Source organism: Nomia melanderi, chromosome 1, assembly GCF_051020985.1.
Source record: "Nomia melanderi isolate GNS246 chromosome 1, iyNomMela1, whole genome shotgun sequence".
In the NCBI taxonomy this organism is placed as follows: domain Eukaryota; kingdom Metazoa; phylum Arthropoda; class Insecta; order Hymenoptera; family Halictidae; genus Nomia; species Nomia melanderi.
The window spans coordinates 29697350-29720412 of NC_134999.1; the positions used below are offsets into that span (position 1 = coordinate 29697350).

Consider the following 23063-nt stretch of genomic DNA (forward strand, 5'->3'; position numbering starts at 1 on the left):
TAAAGCGACACTTTATTGCCTTATTTGTTTTCTTATCCTCCTTAATTCCGCCGGGAGGAGCTATTCCAGATCGTGTTCCGCATGCGTGATATTTCCGTGTAATCACCTACGAATCAATGCAATTTTCTCACCATAAATATCTAAACTACAAACGTGAAGATTATCTAGGAAATTTGATGATTTATCGGATCGATTTTACTTTTAGCAAACATTGCGAGAGTCCTTTGAGTTAGGTCGAACGATTGTTGTTTTTTTCTTAACCCATTGTTCTATGAAATTCGAAAAATGTAATCTGATTACGTGTCACTGACAACGATTCATATAGATGATTCAACAATGTACTTTTATGACGTTCGATCGATGCTAGTTGTTGATTACAGTGAATTTTGTTTAATTTATTAACCTGTTGGTTTACAATATCGTGTCAGATATAGATGTCACCTAATTCCTCCAAGTCCGAATTGAATATTATTTTTCTATTATTAATTGTAATGCCTCTGAGTAAACGTAGACACAATAAGCGTAGAATTTTTCACTTTTTTTACTGAATTGTGAGCAATAAAACATTTCCGTTGAACGCAATTGGAATAGAAATCATAGGAAAAGGGGTTAATAAGTAATGAGTTGGTTGCAAATAGAACTCAAAGATTGTAAGCTACTCTTTGTTTTAGGAATTGGTCATTTCGACCCACTTGGTAGTTCTAGCGTCAAACACTAGAGGTTAAAGATCGATAATAGACAAGTAAGATATCATGTATATGAAAAATGAATAAGTGACATTTAGATTTGTCGAATTGAACAAGTCTATCGGTCAGTTTATACGAGACTGAAGTGCATTAAAATTGAATATTATTATACGTGTCTACTTAGAATGGTAATAAGTAACAAATTATTACAATAATCGATTGGCAAGAGTTTGAGTTTTATGTTTTAACAATACTTTTTCTTGCCAGAACAAAAAGTATGTTGCAGGCCAACAAAGAATAGCCTGAATATATCGAGTGTCAGTAATTTCATCAGAAGAAAATATTAATTTGGTAAATGAGCATTCATTGCTTATCGGTTTACGTGACAAAGATTTTCATTGAAATGTCAAACAGAGATATCATTTTGTTCCTTTTAATATTGACACTTACTATTTACAAAATCTCGGTAAATAAACGAAACTTTCAAAAGCGTGAACGTGTGCAAACATCTGCAGTGTGAACATAATGTAGTTATTTGCCTCGCGATTATACGAGGGCATAGAGATGGTATTAATAAATTGCAATGAAACAGAAACACTAAAATTACTGGCGAATAGCAGCGTTTATTGCTCGGTCCCTTTATTATAGAAATAAAATCGTACCTGCTTTCTTATCCTCTCGATTTTTTTGCACGGCACGAATTCCATCGCGATTTAATTCGAATGCAAACCGCGCATCATCGTCGTAACCGCAGGAAATTTAACCGGGATGAGTCACTCGAATTTATTGTCGATTAGATTCGCATAATTCGAGGACTTTCACTCGTCCACGGGCCCGCGTTGCTTTCGCTTCTCCTGTGTCATTGGCTTTTTGGTTATGAAAATAAGTAGGACTTCGGATTCCGTTGAAAATCCGCGTAAACAACCGCGCAGCTAGCATTTCACGGGTTAGGATGGTTTCTGAGACACGTTGAATGCAACGGGTCACTCTCAATCAAATTGAATTAATGGAATATGGTAATTAAATAATAAAATATAGAAATGTGGAGGATAATGAAGTATAAATATGAAATAATAGAATATAAATATAGAATGATGAAATATAGAAATATAGAAAATAATAAAATATAAATATAGAATAATACAATATAGAAATATAGAAAATAACAATATATAAATATAGAATAATACAATATAGAAATATAGAAAATAACAAAATATAAATATAGAATAATACAATATAGAAATATAGAAAATAACAAAATATAAATACAGAATAATACAATATAGAAATATAGAAAATAACGAAATATAAATATAGAATAATACAATACAGAAATACAGAGAATAACAAAATATTTTCTGTATTTCTATATTTCATTATTCTGTATTTACATTTTGAACAAAATATAAAAATAAAATAATGAAATGTAGTATTTCATTTATTGATTAACCTCTTGCCCTATAATTTAGTTCTCAACTATGATCGATTCAAGTATTTTTCCATTAATAATTTATTGGAAGAGGAGAAACATTTTAAACATATCCTATGTCCATATATTCTATTAATGAATGTTAAATTATTAACGTTATCACTTACAAATATTCGAACAACAGTTTTAAAATACGAAGAATATTTATAGATCAAGAGTTGCATCAAAACAATTCACGAAGATAATAAAAACAGGAAATCCATGAAAGATAAACGTGGCTTTCAATGAAATATACTTTTACTAGTTCCGCAATCCTTATTTTCGTTTCTGTTAGCCCTGTTTCTTGTCAGCACATATCTCACTCTGTAATTTTGACGGCAATACTATCAGCACGTAATAATCTATGATGTACGAATGTGGTGTTCGGTTATACTTGTGCATATATCACCGTCGGCGTTTGTGTCGTAACTGTCATTGCTATGTTTCCATTTATGCAAATCGCGCGGCTAAGTGAGTCAATCACACCAACGAACAGTTACAGAAAAATCATAATATTTTGTTGCGAAATGTTTCGTTATTATTTATCGCGGAATAAATTCGTTGACGTTAATACGCTAATTAACAGAACAGACACATCGCCAGGGAAAAATTGATTCGCTCGCTTAACACTTAAACGTTAAGCAGACGTAAGTTTAGAAAGGACGAATCAGACCGCTTTGCGGTCACTGACAGCTGGAAATAGTTTTTGAAACTTTCTCTTTACTCACGTGAATGTAAAAAAAAATGGTAAACGTGAATTAGAACGAAAGAGGACAATACAGAAGGATCATTTTTAGTTTCTTCTCCATTTGATCTTCGCGAAGATGCGCGTTTCAATGAAGTTTCATTTTGTTATTTAATTGAATAAAAATTACTTGATTCTTAGTTCATTTTGTTAGAGACCAACATAGTGAGATAAACGTTACAGTTCAATTATTTCAGTATTAATTTACGAAATTGTTTGGCCGTGATATTCTTATTATTTTCCTCGATATGTTTAATTTTAAATAAACCAACGATACAGGTAACTTTATGGATGATTAGAATATCCTTATTTATATGCATGCTTGCATATTTGCAAAGAACTGATTAAATTAAAATAATCAAAGTGAAGATTCTTTATTATACGAATAAATATAAATTGTTTGTTTATATTAACCGAATTGATGAACAATGCAGGAATGCTTCTTCAATACAATAAAACCTACCAATTTAAACAATATAATGTTAATCACCCAGAGTCTAATAAATATAATATCCTGCGTTCACTACAATACACAAATATTCACAAACTAAAACCCATAAAAGGAGACATACACACCACTCTACAGGTATTTATGCAAACACAATACATTTCCATAAATTAACGACCTCAAACTGGAACTGAAAGAATTCCAGTGACGAACCGAGGGTTAATTAAAAATCTTATCCGCCGCCAAATCGGCGGAGAAAAAAGCCCGTTGCATTTCCTCAAACTCGTTACCGCGATAGTCGCCGGACAATCGAGTTCAGGTGTAGATGCATAAAATCCTCCGTCCAATTATCATATTAATATTCGAATAAATTTTCATTTTTCCTCTGCGTATACGGCAATACTTTCGACCCGCGGTGCATATGTAAATGCGCTTCTAATGCATATGTAAATGCTCGCGGCGTGCTCGTAGCGGTGCTCGCGTCCGTAAAATTCGCGCGATCACAATTCGTTCGGCATCAAAAGAAAAGAAAAGTCCGAAGGAAAAAGGAGAAAAAGGAGAAAAAAAGAAAAAGAAAGAATCGAACGATTGAACGAGCTGCTCGCGCGCGCGCTGTTGTTCGTTATTGTCAAACGGTCCGAGCTTTCTAATTATTAATTCATCGCCGGCATCGATTTACGATCGCGGCGCGCGCCGCGCAACTTTTATAATTGCCGCGCCCTAGATACTTCTCATACAATTGCGCCCTGGTAATTACGTTATCGGCATTGTTCGCGTCCGTTTGAACCGCGAGTCGCAGCGGCTCGCGTTGATCTCGACGAAATCTGAACGGCAGCAGCTGCACGGGGACTCGCGCTGCCCTCCCCTGACCGCAAACGACTACCTGTATTCTATAATCTAATCTCTGCGAATAATTCAACGGTTATTTTTCTTTCACATTTCGCGGGACCCGGTGACAGTAGATTGTTCGCGCCGTAATAAATGGACTGCGGGGCTTGGCGCATTTACGGAGCGCTAAGGTATTCGGAAAATGATTAGAGGGGAGGGTTTGCGGGCGGGATGGGGTAGAAATGTGGGAATACCAGGTCTTTGATGTGTAGGTGGATGCTAAGAGTCGGCGGCGCTTTTACGTTGTGTTTATAGCTCCTTGGGTTAAGTGTTCGGACAATTAAATTGCAGTTTAACGCGTCCGCTACCAGCGTCACGTATTCGTGAATGAAAACGCGAATGAAATTAATCTTGTAGATATTGTTATTTCACCGTTTGCACTCGGGAGGTGACTCTCAGTCGACACTTGATTTGATACAGCGAAACTATGAAGTTGAATATCCAGTATTTTAAATGGAACTTTGTATTGCTATGTGAAACGTTTAAGTAAGATAGCTTTGTTGCTTAATTTACCTGTGGATTATCGCTATATTAGTTTCAACGTCATCTATATCTCCTCGGAAAGTGTTGAATATTTTCAGTGACGAACTTACGAGTGCAAAGGGTTAAAGTTATAAGCTACAGGATTATATTTCGGAACTCCATAACTTGTTTCAGTTTTCTCGATATTTTGTTTAGATTTATTGGATTGAGTAAAATATTACAATTGAGGAGGTCCTCACTGAAATAAATGCTGGCAGCGAACGTGTTAATTAATATATCAACAAATCAAATAATTAAATTAAGGTTAAGTAAAATAATGAAAATATCAAGGTTTTGATTTATAGATGGGTACTACGAGTCGGCAACCGTTTTATGTTAAATTTGTGGCTCTTGAAATAATTAAATTCAAGTTTAATTAATCTAATAATTACTGAAATAATTAAATTAAGGTTAACGAAGGCTAATAAATTCACCACTAATAAAGGTCAGTAGTTTTTACTCAAAATTGAACGCTCTTCGATATTTTGGCATACAAAATACAGCACTCCATGAAAAAAAATGAAGTCGGCTTCCGAAACACCATTTACAAAAAAATATATACATTACATAATATATCCCTCCAAATCATACAACTTTTCTATAAGAAGTTTCTCCATTACATGCATACATTAGAGGTTATTGTGGGTGCACAGGTTGCGTGCACCACCCTGTATACTTCTATAATAAATTCCCTTGTCCAACAAAATGCTGAAAAATAATGAACAAATTTCGAAGACTACGCGACTCTTACAAGTTAGATACATCGACTTAATAAAACAGTAAGAATAATCATTACTTTACTGATAACAAGAAAATAAATCGTAATCCTTACCAGTGCATCGCAAAATCTAGAGTTTTTTCAACTGAATCCTTCGAACAACAGAAAGTACAGAATCCAAATAAAATTCCCGCATAAAGGTACCTTTCCAATCAGAAAACTGGCAAAGGTTTCACGTGTATACTTACAATGCTATAAGTTGTTGCACGCATCGCGAAGTCCGCGATTCCGGAACGTCATGATTTAAAGAAATGTAATTTCCATCGTGTCGTTCGTTCTGATCGTGCCGCTAAAAGGGGCGAAGATAAATCGGGAAGGTGGCCGATCGGAATCGGCCGTACTTTCGAACGAAACCGATAATGAAATAGTCTTTATGATCGCTGGCGCTTTTCGACCAGTCGATCACAAGGAGATTTTTCATTCGGTACTTCGAGCAATTCTGATAAGAAGCCGACGAAAGTGCCGTGTCGCCACCTTAACATTCTAATAACAACACTTTGCGCGCCGGTTATTAGCCATAGCTTAACCGACGGGAACCGAAGCCGTCCACTGTTATTTCCCATCGAAATCCAACTTTCCGTTTCGTTCGTGATTTTACGCGCATTGCGCAACAGGCTAAAGCTCGCTATTTATTCGACGAAGTCGAGTGAACACAGAAGGTACGTGTGAATCCTTTTTTTCCATCGAGTTGACCGCAACATTCTTTCGCTCCTTTTTTTACGCTGCCCGCGTATAAGCATCAGCGGTGGCCTCAATCTTGAAATGAAAAATGCACCTGTTTCTTTTTGACATTGTTAACACGTTGAATGCCATGCGATTTCATAGAGCGAAATAGACAAAATAGAAAAAATATAATATTAAATCATTTGACTGATTTGCATTAATCCACGTTGATCCAGCTGAATGTTACCGCATTTGATAGCATTATTTATAACATTGAAATGTTTTCAAATCAGCATTGTTTAATTGAGTGAACTTCAGAACAGTCTTTGATCAAACAATTTGGGCTACCATTGATGTCATCTTTGAGAAGATCAGCAATGAATCAGTAATTACTTGTCTAGTCATTTCATGTTTTTAATTTATTAACACTCAGGCTTAATTTCTTTGCTTAACTCTTGGTTCTAACATTAACACGAAGAAAATTATTGAATTACCTTTTGTGTGGTCTTTCAATACTATGATTATTGTGAGAAATGTGGCGTAAAAGTTATGGTGGTAATTTTTTATCAGGGATTCTACATAGATATCATTTTTGTTCTCATTATCTAAAAACTGTTTTGTGTGTTGGTTTCTGTATTAGCTTTATTTGATTTTGGAAAAATATGATTTTTGTTTCGTAACTGATCGCGAATCATCTCCTATTCCTATTGTCAAATTATTTGTTCATTAGAATATTTGTTTAAATTGATATATAAGAAGTTAGAATAATAGCTTGAGGTATATTTCCAGTGGTCCATGGTTTAGAAGGCTTAGAGATAGATTTTGTTCATAGAATACTATCAAATTTATTGGTTAAAAGTTCACATAGATTTTAATTGTTGCGAAATGGTAATTATCTATTTTCTAAGCTTTCATTTCCAAGATCTATTATACGAATGCCTTGAATATACTTTGTTTTAAGAAGCAATGAATTTTCTAAAAAAGAAACAGAACGAAATTTCAGTGTTTTGATAGCTGTTGAAACGCGACGTTACGGGGGGAACATTGTACATATGTATAGAAGACGTTTTTCCTGTTTCTAATGATTATTCTTAAATATAATCCTTACAAATTTCTTTTATGTAATGGTTGTCTTTAAAATTTGTGTCCGTTTATATTTCTTTTTTAATATCCGACATAAAATTTAATATAACAATTCCTATTAACTCCGAATTTCTGTATATTTACTTTACCGTCCGTAATTTATATATTTCTGTTTCATAACCGACATAAAATTTGATACAACAATTTCTTTGAACGGTGACTTTCTGTACATTTACTTTGGCATTCGTAATTGGTGGGTGCAGGCAGGGAGTTTATGGTTTCGATATTGTAATGATTATAAAAATTTGGATATTAATGAACACTTCTGAAATAAGAATTCAAATTTTATAGGGGTAATCATCGGATAAAAAACAAGAAAACAGGTTCTTCGTGTATTCGGTTTTATGGTACGAGTAAATAAGAGCGTTCGCCAGTTAAATAACGTTGACCAGTTGTTTTTTTTTTATTTTTTTTTTTGCTTAAAGACAGGAGGTTAATAAAAAAGTTCATTCATTTTCGCAGTTTCACGGTTTCAATCACAAACATTGTCTTTTCAATAACATATTTATTTAAGCTCTGAAAATATTGCATCCATTTGTCGACACACTATCGAACGAACTTGCGCCCGTTTCCGATTGCCACGCGCAATCCTAAACAAAATCATCTCTCGAGGCTGGTTTCGAGAAAGTTGTCGAGCTGGCAGCCATGTTCTTTGGCTTGACGATCTATTTATCTTTTGTCCTTTTTTTTTTTAGAATTTTACAGCCCTTCAGGTAAAAAATAATCTTATTTTACATTTTTTTTTCTTTTTCCTTTTTTTTGGCAGTAATTGCACTTTCGGCTGACGAGAGGATCGTCTTGTTTTATCGGTGCAATCTCCATACGATATACCGTGGTAATGAAAAACGTAGCGTCATCCCTTCGGAAAACAAATCATCAAAATGACTCCATCGTGTTGTTCTCATTTTATTGCCGTTTAGACGAATGATTTAGTTTCCTGAAACTGTCACCTGAGTTTTCCAATTGAATTGATAATCATAGTAATTGTAATAAATAAACGATTAACAATCATTGTTTAATAATTAATAATTACAATGACTAATAATCGTTATTTCCAGATTACAAACAATTCATAGTTCTTGTTCGAAGTATATAAACAATTAATAATAACTGTTATTTCAAGTATACAAACAATCAATAATAATTGTTTATTTCAAGTTCAATTCCAGAATTGAATGTTTAACTGTTATTTATTACGTTCCAGGAAAAGAAGACAACGAAGTTCATTTTACTAAGGACAACATAAATTTTCAGTTTTCCGAACGATTTACAAACTATTCGATGACTACTGTCGCGAGAAAGAATCTTGTTTCGAAGGGGTCGACCTTTGCTTCTCATCGCCACAGTAATCCTTCCAACATTCGTTGCGCCATACAAAATATAATTCGCACGGTGTTCGACGATGTTCGAACGCGAAAACTAAAACCAGACCCACACGGTGTTAAACGTCCACGAGGTCTCGTGCACGCGAAATTTCTTAACAATAATGTGGTACAATATATTAATACGATTACGAAACTCAGTTAAATAAATAAAAACGAACGTACAAAATGATTAACGCCGAGACGTATGTACAACCGATATCAGTGAGCGAAAACATTTAAATTGTTAGTAGAACTTGCGACGTGTTCACCGGGTAGTCTTTAAACAGTGACGAGAAAATCGATCTCTTAACCCTTAAAGGACTACAAAGAGATTCTTATTCTTTCTCGTTATTAATTATTTAGTGCATTTTATATATTTAATACACAATATCTTTTTAATGCTCTTTGTACACTGGTAAATAATTTTGATGTCTGATCAAAGATTTTAGAACAGGAATATATATCAAAATGGGTCCAACGAATCCTTCTGATCTTTCAAGCGTTAAATTCAATTTAACCCCTCAATTTAACTTCAATCTTAAATTTATTTAACTTCTTATTAACCCTTTGTCACGAAGTGTTTGCAGCTAACACCTGATTCTTCCATTATATCTCAAATTTACAATGTGATTCGGAGAACACTAGAAAAAATTGTTTCTCAGAAAATATGAATTCATTACGTCTTACTACAATATCTCAACCTCTTAACCATTTTCGCAGAGATTTTCATGATTTATTAGTAACGTGCCACAAAGGGTTAAAAAGTAAAATCGGATTGACACGTGCATACACGGCGTACAAATAAATTCCGTCGCACAGGTTCCGACGTATTTTTGCTTTAAGTATCTGCGGAATGTCTCGGTTCACCATTAATCCCTTGGCGTATTTATTTTCGCTACTAAGCTCGTTTAACATTTTACCCTATTCTTTGTACTGTCCGTTGCAGTGAACCTGGCACTCGTGACGTCGTAGGGGCGGATACATTTGCTCCGAGAAATCCAACTGTGACTTCGGAAACGGTTTTCCCCACTTTTCGTCGCGCGACCCGATTAGTGTTCCTGAGCGCCTCCGCCAATCATACACCAGAACCGAAAATCCGTGCGGGCAGGGCGTTCGCCATAGAATCTGACCAATCAGACGAAAGTGCCAGGTTCCCTGCAACGAACAGTATATTGTCCTCTGCCTGTATCAGTTTCTTATGGACAATCTCACTTTCACAGTTATTTCTCGACGATCTTTCAATCGCTTCGTAGAAGGCGCCACTGTAATTCTAGAAGTCTTCGTGACGAGCCTCGCTCGTCGTCCTATGGCAAGGGATTAATTGGAGTTTCAATGCACGGAATGAACGGTCGTTTGATACTTAAATCGAACTCGGAACAGGCGAACGGCGGATAATTCTCCGCGCGAATACAGGGCCCGGTGAACACGTTGGGAATTCCGAAAGTGTTAGGAGAAAGTTTAAATAAATCTTAGTAGAAAATGTTTATGTTTAGAACGTAAGAGCTACTACTACTACTTACGATTACGGGAAACGAAATCAACGTGGAAACACATCGCCGTTCCGCGAGATTGGCTCGCGTGGATGCGTCGAGCTACCGGGAACACGAATTCCGAGACTTTTCCATTTGCTCTTGAACGAGATATCGTTGCTACCGACTTACGCAACGCGGCGTTATTGCACGCAGCCCGAAACATTTAAAGCGGGTCACCCGAATAACCAGTTGCCGTTGGCCATAGCGAAGCATCGATCAGGCGAAACTTGATTTCAAGGGGAACGTAATCTGAGATCAGTTGTTTATTTGTGGGTGGAGCTGTAAAGGAGACGTGAATATTACAGTCGCTTTTTCGAATGGAATGTAGCGTTTTTCTTATTATAGTTTCAAACTATTCGGAGTTAATAAATTCAAAAGTTTTATTTATCAGTAAATTATGATTGACCGTGTTATTAGAAATTCTTGTTGTCGAGAGCTTTGGAATGGAGAGATATGGAACGAACTATGGTTGTCCTGATTTCTTTTACAACTATGCTCGATGAAGATACTTTATGGTTAATAACTTGTTATAGGACAAAATTTAATGTTTATTCTATGCGTATGTTTAGTATAGATTAACGATTGATAATGGGAAAGTAATATTTCACTCATATTTAAAAAAAGTAATTTAGATTTACCAAATTCAAGTTAAAATTTTAGTCACGAGTCTGACTTGGTATCAGAGGGTAAGAGGTTGAAGGTCATTCAAAGTGGTTAAAGCTTAAGTAAAATGGAAAAACATATATATACGTATTAGTTTGTGGTATGCTACCAACCAAAACTTAAATTTCCAAATTGTATTACACGAAAGTCAAAAATGTTAAAATAGATTTTTTGTTTTGAATGTCTCGCAGTTATAAGAGAAATAAAAAATTTGTATTTGTTCGTTGAAAGAAATTGAAAAAGTAAAGAGACTGAAAATATACTATTTTTCCACACTCCATTTCAATATATAAATTATACAGGATATTTTATTTTCGAAGTTCCACGCACGAATTGAAATAAAACGAATTATTTACTATTAATTATATGAAGTCATATTTTATCGGGACTGCTTTCGCTTTTTCTCTATCCTGCTCGTACCAACAAAGAAGTCAGCCGATAAAACAAGCATGAAATCGTATACACTGCTCTTTATTACCCAGCTACGTGCACCGAGCAGGACAATTGTCCGAAAGAAATAACGTATTATTGTTTATCTACATTCAAACTGGATCTCTCCACAACAATGCAGACGACTGAGCACTTCGCGTGGCGGCAGCAACGCAATAATAATGGAAAATTTATATAGAAAATGTATGTACAAAACATATATAGAATGTCCCATTTAAATCTATTCAAATAATTATCTTCGAAACTGTTCGTTACTTAATTATAATCCTTACTAATTTAACTGTATTTTCAAATACAATTTTCTTCGTTTGGTGGAATGAATAATTTACACATAGTTTATCTCTAGCTAAACACTTGCAAACGATATAACGATTAGATATTATTTACCAAAGTACAACCATGAAACTCTTTTCATAATTAATTTTTCAAATCAGCAATCATTTTCACAATTAACTAAATCAATCGAGCAAATTATCTCACAAAAATGTGCTAACCCATCAAACCAACATAACAGATTTTCCAAATAACTTTTCAAGTAACAAACAGATCCGCAAACAATTCCGTTCACAGATTAAAACGAAACATTCTGCATACTTTTTGCGAAACTCTCCACCTTCGCAAGGTGAAAGAACCGTAGAACATTCTTCTGAAAGTCTCTGGAATCCACGGGAATCGATGCGAAGTTGCTCGGAGCAACACTCATCGCACGTCCCGATACTCGTTCGCGTCGCACACGAGTAGCCCGACGGAAGTGTGTTTGCACGGGAAGAAAAGTCCGTGCGGAGAATCAAAAGAAAACACAATAAAAGAAGAGGAAGACGAGAAATCTCTTGGAGTAACTGTACGGCGGCTCACGTGAGCCGCCGATGCTCTTTACGCAGCTAAAGTGAACTTACATGCTAGGTCGTTCATGGAACATACAACGTTAATATATCATAGATATATGGGACCAAAATCACCAGAGCCAGTCGCGCAAACGTCCGCGCCTCGAGCAATCCACGGCCGTCGTTCGGCCGTTTTCAAAGGAGCCCCGATCGTGGCCCTAATCGCGTGTCCTACGACGATACGATCGTTTCACGCCGCGCCAGCGAGATTTTCCGCTCGGCCCGCAAAAGGCCGTGTAACAGATCGCGAGCGATTTTTGCCGCCGCGGCCGTTTTACCATCGGGAAGGCACTTCGGAAGGCACTATTCAATTTCCGATCCGTGGGCGTGACAGAAAATCCCACGTTAAACGGACCTTCGAGCGTGAACGTTCCACGGAAAGTCTTCGGCTTTCCAACGTTTCCACTCGCTCTTCGAAGATAACGATCTAGTCTACTCGCTCCGGGAAGAATATACTTGTAGTAAAGTTCCGTAGAATTTGGAGATTATAAGTTCATAGCAGTCCGAAGAGACATTGTTGCCTTTGTAAATTGTAAATAAGGTGCCGATAAATAACTTCGAATTTTTCTTACGAATAACAGTTCGTAGGTAGAATATTTACAGCAATGTACAAAGTCTAGTTTGTAGTATTAAAATTTGTAAATTGGATTTTACGAGTCTCGTTCTAGCTGAATTTATGAAAATAGTTTACAGCGCTTTGTATTTTATAGTATTTAATGTCGAAGGTACGAAATAAGAAGGTACTAATAAATAACTTCAATCTTTTTCTATCGTTTCGAGACAGAGATAGAAAACTTTCAATATACAACGTCTAGTTTGTGGTATTAAAATCTGTAAATTGGAAATTCTATAAGTCTCATTCCCATTGAATTTACGAAAATAGTTTACAGTATTTTGTAATTTCAAAGTATCTAGATACTCTACGAAGATCTTCGAATATTCCTTCTCGCGTACAGGTTCACTGAAACCTCTGAATTCCATAGAAAAATATTCCTCGACAAGTCGATCGAACTTGTGAATACGTTAACGATCGTTCGACTGGCGCGACGTTCACCGGTTACAATAAAAAAAAAAAGAACACGTTTCTTATCTTACCGTCCGGGTTTTCTCTGAAAAAAGGAGGAACGACGGGACGGGCCGAGCAGCAGCGAATAGTTCCGCGCGCCGGATCGTCCGCCGGCCGTGGATCCGTGGATCGGATGTGGCTCGAGGCTTCGGCGACCGGTGCTAGTAAGCAATCTTGAGAACAGAGAGGAAAGAGCAGTTTCTTCCCTTTTCTCCAACGAATTACCGCTCATGTTTTTCATTCGTCGTTGATTTTTCCGTCCTCGAACAAAAATGCGTCGGCAGGCCGACGGCCAACACTCGAAAATTCGCGGGACGTACCTCCCAAGCGTGGTTCCGAGAGCGTCGATCTTGAACACCATTCAACCACGCGGCGCGGATAGCGTCGCCGCGTAGGCGTACCAGCGAAACAGCGTCCGACACGCGGTGATAACGCGCCGGTCGCGGCCGCAACGGTATATAATACCGATTTAGCGGCAACGCTGGCCCGTTATCGCGGTGAGACGGCTGTTAGTAATACACTGTAGTAACATTACTAATATTACACCAACATAGTAACAATACTAGCATTATTAGGCGTTACGATATTACGTTACTTAAAGTAGAAACATTAGTGCGACGTTAATGTAAGTACGTGAGAACGATACATTAGTAATTGACGGCGCTGAGAGGCTGGTACACGGCATCGTAACATCGTTGCATCGTGAAACAAGACCGTTGATTATCGTGAACTGTAAATATATACTCTGAGGTACGATTGAAGATTTCGACGTGAATAAAGGAAAACATAGAATACACCAGTCGAAAGGGTTCAAGATCGACCTGTCCATCGTCCCGACGCAGATAAAACCATAAACGCAGCTCGTTTTTTCTTTGTTTTTTCTTTCTTCCAACGGGAACCGCGGTGGAACAGCGGCTCGCGTAACGCGGGATCAACTTAATTTTAATAGAAAGATGTTTTATATTACAACGTGGGTAATCGGGAGTGAAATCATGGGACGGGGAATTGGTTAGAACGTTAGTGGGGAAGGTTCGGGTTGGGGGTAAGGGGGTTGGTCGCCCAAAACGGGCGTACTAAGTGACACCCAGCCGTGTCGCGAACGTTATCCTCGGAGGATAATGCCGGACACGGTGGATCGTTTACCTTCGACCTCCGTACTGATTCTCCTTTAATCGAACGCACCGCACACACGCACGCACGCACGCACTCGCACGCACAACCGCGTATCGTGACAAGTGGATAAAGAAAGAAACGAAAAAATAGAGAAGAGAAGGAAAAGAGGAAGTGAAGAGAGGAAAGAAGGCGAGAAGAGAACGAGAAGTTACACGTAAGAAAGAGTCGGAAGCCCTTCGTCGCACAACTCCCTTCGATGACCGGCAGAGTCAAGGCGATCAGCGGACAGCCTTGACTCTGGAATCGATGGAAAGGTGTTAACCCTTCGCGCTCGTGTTCGCCGCTCGATAAAGCATCGCGACAGCGCGATTATTCCGACAAGATCTCCGTGCCGGCGAAACTGTCGCCGATATTTCGGAGATGACGGCTGGATCTCCGATGAAACATCGAGGAGACAGCCGTCCGGCCGGATATTATACCCTGGCCGCGCGCACCTTTTAATAAATACTCGGGTAAATGGTTCCGCTCACGGGACATACCGTCCTCGGGAAGCGTTCGCGTTTCGTCGGGAATAAATAAAGAATCGATCGCCGATGCGCGCCGGCTAACAGCCAGCCGGGGCCGAGCGCGAAGGCTTAACGGGTGTCGAGCCGTCTTAAAGGCAGTACGGATGGCAGAACTGATAGACGAGCCTCTGGCTACGCTCGGTCTTCTTCATGATCCCCTTCTTGTAGTACTGCCTGATGCTGCGGCTCAGTTTGTCGTAGTTCATGGCCGGACGGTTCTTCCGCTTACCCCAGAGCCTGGCCACGCGGACCGAGTCCTCGATCTTGAACACGCCCTTGCCGCGGTCCAGCCAGCGTATGCAGGACCCGTGCACCCCAGGGCTCTGCAGCAGCTCCTTCAGGAACTGCCACAGGTGGATGTGCGAGCCGCCGTTCCGCATCTTACCGCCGCCGCCGCCGCCACCGCCACCACCGCCTGCTCCGCCCTGCGAGGAGCCGCAATCCTCGTCCTCGTCTGGAACAAAAGCCGATACCACTCCGTTCTGTAAATGATCCTGTTGCAACTACTGTAGGGGATCAGTTGATAACTAGACTAAGGATTGTGGATTGTTGAGGAATCATATTGAGGAATGGCAAATTGCCAATCGAAAATGTAGGGAATTAGGATGAAAATAACTGATAATTAGGTGAAAAAAGTAAAGAACGATCGATCAACTGCAGTCCGCAGCCTAGCTATCAAGTGTTCTAGGAGTACTGTAGGGGATCAGTTGATAACTAGACCAAGGATTGTGGATTGTTGAGGAATCATATTGAGGAATGGCAAATTGCCAATCGAAAATGTAGGGAATTAGGATGAAAATAACTGATAATTAGGTGAAAAAAGTAAAGAACGATCGATCAACTGCAGTCCGCAGCCTAGCTATCAAGTGTTCTAGGAATACTATAGGGGTAGTATATTAGTTGATAACTAGACTGAGGATTGTGGATTGTGGATGAACCGTTTTGACCGTTTACTGATAGTAAATTAGCGATCACATATATTAGGAATTGGAGATAAAGCCAAGTGAAAAGTAGGTGAGAAAAGTGAAAACTGATCGATCAGTCGTATTCCTTAGCCTAGCCATCAACTGATCTTCTAGCAGTACTGTAGGGGATCAGTTGATGGATTGGCTAAGGAATGTGGACCTTATTGAACGGTTGCATCTTTCTTATAATGCTAATTTATTATTCGTCTATACGATTATGAGCAACCATTCGAAATAATGAACACAACACACAGCGGAAGTCCTCCTATGCCTGTGTTGCTAGGCATTAAGTCATCTCGCAATAATATCTGGAGTAGGTTTGTTACAACGTAGAAGAAGCAGAAGTGGAAAGTGATAGTATGGATATATAAAACGGGAAATATTGAATACAGAATAATATACTGCGCGATGAATATGTTTATTATTTGCTAAATTTTCGAATATGTCGAATTTTTGAATGAGAACGAAAAAACTTTTCAATCAGGAGCGTGGAGATACTCAGCATTCCTATGGAACCGTTATATATAATGTGTATCGTTATTGTCAATGTTTATTCCTAAATGCTATCGGACATATAGACGTAGTATATTTAAAAAAAACTGAAATGAATGATTAAATTACTCGAACATGTCAAAGAAATTTATTCGATGCACACTGCCTTTTATTTCGTTGCGTGCGAAAAGATCCTAAATTTATGTTCTTTCGTTTTACGATGACTGCATCACTTTAGTGCAGTCTTCTGTCTCGTCTAGACTAATATAAATAGTGAATAAATTAATAACCAGGATGCCACAACTTGTAAAAGTGGATATAAGAATGCGGCGGATATGTAAATGAAAGGGACATATAATGTTTCGTTATTATTGATGACGCGTTTAATAAATCAACATGTTCTTCTACACAATGCGGTATATAATGTATAAAATTTAATCAAATTTGTCAAAGATTTCACATGATTCTTCGGGTAGTTATAAAAATTGAGAAAGTGTCCATAAAAGTATAAGAAGTGTAAAAAGTCGTAAAAGTGTTTGCACATGGTGATTCAACGGTATGCGCGGTGTGTAGAGCGAGACATTAAGGAGGGTGAATTGTAACGTGTCTAGTTTCGTTTTAATTTAAGAATGAATAGAACGAAACAAGCTGTGCTGCATGTTCGTGTTGTCAGTCACATAAGTTCATGCTCGTGCCATGTCGTACCCTTTCTCTTCTCTTTATCTAACAGCAATAATTTGTTACTCAGTGAAGGCAGGGGCGAAATAGCTTTCACTACTCTCGAACGTCCTGCTGCAATGTTTGATTTCCGTGAGTTTACGCGATAAAATTAAACGTTGCTCAGCTTATACTCTTAAGTAACTTCAATGAGGTGATAAATTAAAATGCATTATCAATCCTTTGCGCTTCGTTCATTTTTTGATACTGACGTTCATTAACTTTTGGAATGTCTTGCTGGAAGAAGTTTGTTTATTTTATAAATTTAATATTTTAATATTTTATTTTTGTTTTTAATTTTAATATTTTATTTCTCCCTTTAATTTTAATATTTTATTTTTGTTTTTAAATTCAATATTTTATTAAATTTTATATTTCGCAATTCACGATAGTATCTCTGAAATATTTTTCCATGTGCAACAAATGACGGGTGTCTCTATAAAGAAAGCAATAAAAGGTAAACGATTAATTATATCCTTAGAGCTCGTATAACTGAATCGTTTGTAAATCCACTTAAAGATCCGAAACATCTGAAACCCTGAATGGTCTCGAAACGGCAGCACTGTAAATGTCTTTTGTTTCCTACTTTCCTGTAATCTCATTAACTTACATTTGGGAATTCAGGTATAACGATCTCGTGTACAGTTAATCTGTTGAATATATGTATAGCACCATAGTAGACGAATTTATGGAAGATAATTATTTAGATAACGTCACAATACGTAATAAGTGATACAGTTACTCGTTGTATTTCATGAACTGTTGGAAATGAGAGTAATGTTATTCTCGATTTTAATGGATACCATAAAAATACAAGATTTTGTTGTAGACAGGTACATCTATGAATAATTCAATATACTGTTAATTATATGACAACATAATTTATAGTTTGTATACCTTCCAGCTCTAGCGTTTGATAAAAGTGACTAAGGACGTTCCCACTTTTCCCTTAGCAACGCATTGCCATTTATTTCGTTTATCTCCTCTGTTGTTATTTAGCAACTCTTCAACTAGGGATATTTACAATTCAATAAATACCTTTTTTGCGCTTATGAAATCCAATTTTTAATCAAATTTTTTGAACGAGTTCAATTAAAGTTAATGAAAAACGTTAGATTTTTTAAGCGGTTTGTCTAAATGTTAATAGATTTTTTAAACACATATGTATATCACTCTTTTTCATGCATCGAAACAGTAGAATACTTTCAAAATATTTTATCCCTCTTCTATTTTCCATTTGCGACTTTTAAGCAGAAAATTCTCCATTTCAAACAACAGATCGTCGCGAGGTTAATATTTCAAAACAAATTTTGTAGTTTTTGTCGGTATTTTAACGAAGTTGCAACAATTAATTTAAGACTTCCTTCATGTTCATCGGTAATGGATGGTAGGGAAACGAAAAATTTTCCGTTCGCGAATGTGTTAATATCAAGATGGTTATTTTAGTATCACCCTGTATACCCAGTAAATTGTGATTTCCTGATTACCGGCTATACATGGACGCAACTCAGCGATCGGGAACTCCAGTTTTTATCATATTAGTACGTGGCCATAATTTCGTTTTCATTTTGTTGTGTTAACTGGAATGAAGTACTTAGTTATAGCGGTCTAATTTAATGTTATTTTGTATCTAATTTATATCTTCGCGGGTTGTACGCGTAGTACATTCCTTGGTCGTAGTGGTGCATAAGATTGTTAGTTGCGTTCGGAAGCTGTAATTTCTAGTCGTTTAAGAGGGAACCGGTGTGTCTCGCATGCTAGTGCGTACTCCTGATTATTGCTTGTATTAAGTTATTACGGTTTAACGCAACGGGTCAATTATAACAGTATTATATTAATTAGATTAATATATTGGATATCAGAATAATTAAATTCCTTCGCGTTACACACCGACTGCACTTTTCCATTAAATATGATAATGATTTCAGCTTCGAGATTGTAGAAATCAAAAGCTGTAAGTTACAACAGCCGTGACAAAGATATGCATTTAGAACAATGATATTCGTTAAAGTCAGCAATTCACTTTAAATTAACAAAGAACTGATTTTAACTATAAAAGAATGAGTTTTCGCGAAGAATGAACTCCATTTAAGCAGTCGCATAAAAGTATAAACAAATTCACTATAAGTTTAATTTGCGATTGAAAATGAACGATTAAAAGTTTCTCAATAATTAGAATTTTTTACCTTCGAAATGTACAAAAAGTTTTAAAATAACTAATTTCATTATTATTCGATTTCATAATGGATTTGAAAAAATGTATAATACACAGTTTGTCCATAATTTATTTAATTAATTTACTGTATAAATGTAATTGTAACTTGACGATAATATTTTCTTTAAATTGTATGATTGCTAATCTAATGAATTATTTATTTAGAAACGCCATGAACGTCGTAATAGATGAAATGTGATAAATGACAGCAAAAGAAACTTAATGAGCGTCGATGGCAATCATGATCAGAAGTTGCGTACGATTAATTTAATAGAGGCATACGTTCGAAGCAATATATGCATGTGACATTTAAAAATTGAACTCACCATCGGAGAAATCTACGCTGCAAGACGATCCTTTGACACTGATGCTGGTTGTATTTCCGATAGTTGACGAACCTGTTGTATTGTTGTTGGGCGTTTGAACAACACCAGCAGGGCTCCAGGAAGCTGCCAATGTATTGCGCGGTGACTCTTCCACGGCTGCCTTCCAAATTTCCAGCTGTGCGTGCAGCATGCTTCCGCACTGAAACATAAAGAACAACAATATCCTTACCACATCGTCTGTAACAATTTCTTACGAATTTATTCTATTGAATTCTAAAGTGAACATTTCTTAACGAAATATGGGTGGTTTACTAACGGTTGGGTTGCTTAGAATAGTGGTATAACTTCTATTTATAATATTATTAATAATCTATTGATATTCACTATTAATAACGTATTAATAATATCTATTAATAATTTATTAATATCAACTAATAGCAACGTATTAATATTAACTATTAACAACGTACTAATATTAAATATTGATAATTTATTGGTACTGATTGTTACTAAATATGAATATTAATTATTAATATTAACTATTACTAATTACTAATATTAGTAATATTAATATTTAATTATTCCAAAAACATTTCACGGAGACTCTCCTCTCGAAAACTCAAAAATAGCTGTTAAATCCTAATACAACAAAATTTATAATTTTATTACAAAATTATTTCTTCGTACCACTTGCAGTAACGAAACCCAAAGTACATCATTCAAGAATAAACGACTTTCGCTAATATTATTCCGAAATTTATCTTTACTTTCAAATAAACGTATTTTTCATTTTCGTCGAATCATCGAATAAACCCAAATTAAAGACTGTCGAGTCAACGAAGAACTCGTTTAAAACGAAAATTACGGTACGAATACGAGCACTTGCCCAAACTCGTACACAAAATTCATTACTACAAGTGACACAAAAAGAAAGCAACTGTATCTCGCGCGCACATAAAAGCACGTGGGTTTAATCCGTTAAACAAACAAAAGGTGAAATATTACTCGTGTAACGCGACTGGAGCTGACCGCTCATTGTGATTCGCTCTGAACGTTCCGCCGCGTTGTTTAATATTCATGGAAGAAATAAAAAGGAACAGTAATTCGTTCGCAAGAGTTGTTCTTGCATTTTCGAAAACGACGTTATCACTAATGATTCCATGCAGACTTCATTTGCATGAATACCTGTCCCCCGGGACGGGTGAAACATTCCACGAAAGTGTTCAGGTACTCTTGCCGTTGGTCGCCATTCGGCAAGAGGTAAGAGGAGAATGGTGGGAAGGAAAGAAGAAGGTAGATAATAAAGTGGATAAATTTATCATGGCCAAGGATTAATAATACCTTGTCAGAGTTCTCTGGTAATGTAAAACAATTAAGCCGCATGGTAACCGCACGCCGGAGAAAGAGGTGTTGAATGGAAAGATGCGTGAACGCACGTTGGGGGAATGAATTGGGCTACTTACACACAATTACGGAATTATAGTTAAATAATGTATAATCCGGACGTATAACGAGACGCAATATAATCGTTGTTTGAGAAATGTTTGCAAAAATTCCGTGAATTGTATTATAATGTTGAACGTTGAATCACAATGTTGAATTTGTTTGAATTTGAATTACAATGTTGAATTTGTTTGGATTTGAATTACAATGTTGAATTTGTTTGAATTCGAATTACAATGTTGAATTTGTTTGAATTTGAATTACAATGTTGAATTTGTTTGAATTTGAATTTGAATTACAACGTTGAATTTATTTGAATTTGAATTACAATGTTGAATGAGTGCGCAAAAATGAATTTTTTAACGGGCTTTATTATTTTAAGTGGAGTAGTGGAACATCTGATTCGGTTATTTCTGGGAATTTTTTATGAAGTTATTACGTGGTGTAAACAGTACGAAGGAAAAATATTTAGGTTCCAAAGTGGTTTTTGAAAAATTTGCCTAATTTCTTTGGGCTCTATTGTAACGATTAATATTTTTGTTTCTTTTGTTATGTTGTAATTTTGCTGAAGGTGTAAGAGATTTATTTTTAATGCAGAGATATGTAACAGTTCTTGTGCAATGAATAATTCAATGCTTCTCTTTCAATCAACAGTATTATCTATTGTTGCGAGTAACGTTATGTGAGTTGTACAGTATACGATCGTTCCCCTTGAGAAACATCTGTGTTATTTTAATAATTAACGCAAAAAGCGTGAAATGTGAACAAATAAAAATATATATTTAATTTTATCTACATTGTTTTATTCCAATGTATTTTATAATAATATACTTTTATCGAGAACGAGCCACAGTACTGTATAAGTTAATTAAGATGTTAATTAAGAATTTCTCCGCATTGCAAGTTTCTTTTTTATAAACGTTTTACTTGATAGTGCTACCGGTTGTATTTAAAAATCGGCTATAAGAGACACAAAAAAAAGCAAATACCGGATAAGGAAATAAAATTATCAGAAGTATCAAATCATTTTTTATCAGTTTGCATTCCATCGTGTGTCTACTGTTATAAGAGCAAAAAGTGACGCAACAAACTGGATCTTCCCCTGATTATACTGTTGGAATGATTTCTACGACGTCAGTCGAGGAGAAATCGATTCTCGCTTGGTTCGAGCCATCTCACGGGTGCAACGACATTTGTCACCTTGAAATTCGTGGCATTTGAAGAGTACCTTGAGAGAAGAGAGATTCTGTCGTCAAAAGTAACCGGTTGGATATTATTTGTACCTGCGCGGTAGATTTAGTGGCTTGTAACATGCGTATTTCATGCGTCGTTACAATCGATTCCAAAAGACGGCGCCGTGAAACGAACGGTGCAGTAATGATAACCCTTTACTTTCGTCTAATAGCCGAAACCCAGAAACTGAAAGGGTGTTCCCATTTAGAAAGCTTAAAAAATTTGTCGCTTTCATGCTGCAATTCCCTTAGAATTTTACAATTGAGAAATGTAAACTAAAAATATTATAGAGGATTTTTGAAAACTTCGTCTCATTGTTTGATCTAGAACCACATAAATATTTACAAAATTAGATCATTATGAGTTAAGCAATCAGTAAAATTTGTATTGCAAAACTCGCAATTATCTTCTTTACGTTTTGTCACTTCTTGTTCATTGTAGTTTGTACGACAATCACATTTAAACAGATTAACGATCTCTTCGAATTTTTCACTTTAGAAACTTACAACGATTGATTTCAAGTTCAATAGTAACCTGTTTTCGTTCAATGAGATTTCAAAATAAAACGTCATCTCCCGAGCGCAAGGGGTTAATATATTCTAGACTTATGGCGTATTCTACCACCAATGTCTCTTTCCTAATCGTTCACAAGTCCGAATCTCTACTGTAGCGACGTAACTTGATGTCTAG

General features: G+C 36.4%; 1 protein-coding gene across 4 annotated transcripts in view; it reads right to left on the bottom strand.

The window, feature by feature from the left end:
* Positions 1–7686: 7686 nt before the first annotated feature.
* The window catches only part of Ets98B (DNA-binding protein Ets98B), a 143150-nt gene continuing 127773 nt past the window's right edge, over positions 7687–23063 (bottom strand). For 2 of the 4 annotated variants that reach the window (XM_031980340.2, XM_076371740.1), the window contains exons 5-6: positions 19698–19896; positions 7690–15436 (exon numbers count right to left, since the gene is read on the bottom strand). In XM_031980340.2, coding sequence (XP_031836200.1) covers positions 15072–15436; positions 19698–19896 — 564 coding nt within the window. In that variant the 3' untranslated portion in view covers positions 7690–15071. Of the gene's footprint in view, positions 15437–19697; positions 19897–23063 lie in introns of all 4 variants that reach the window. The other 2 variants (XR_012999585.1, XM_076371723.1) reach the window with 2 other exon arrangements.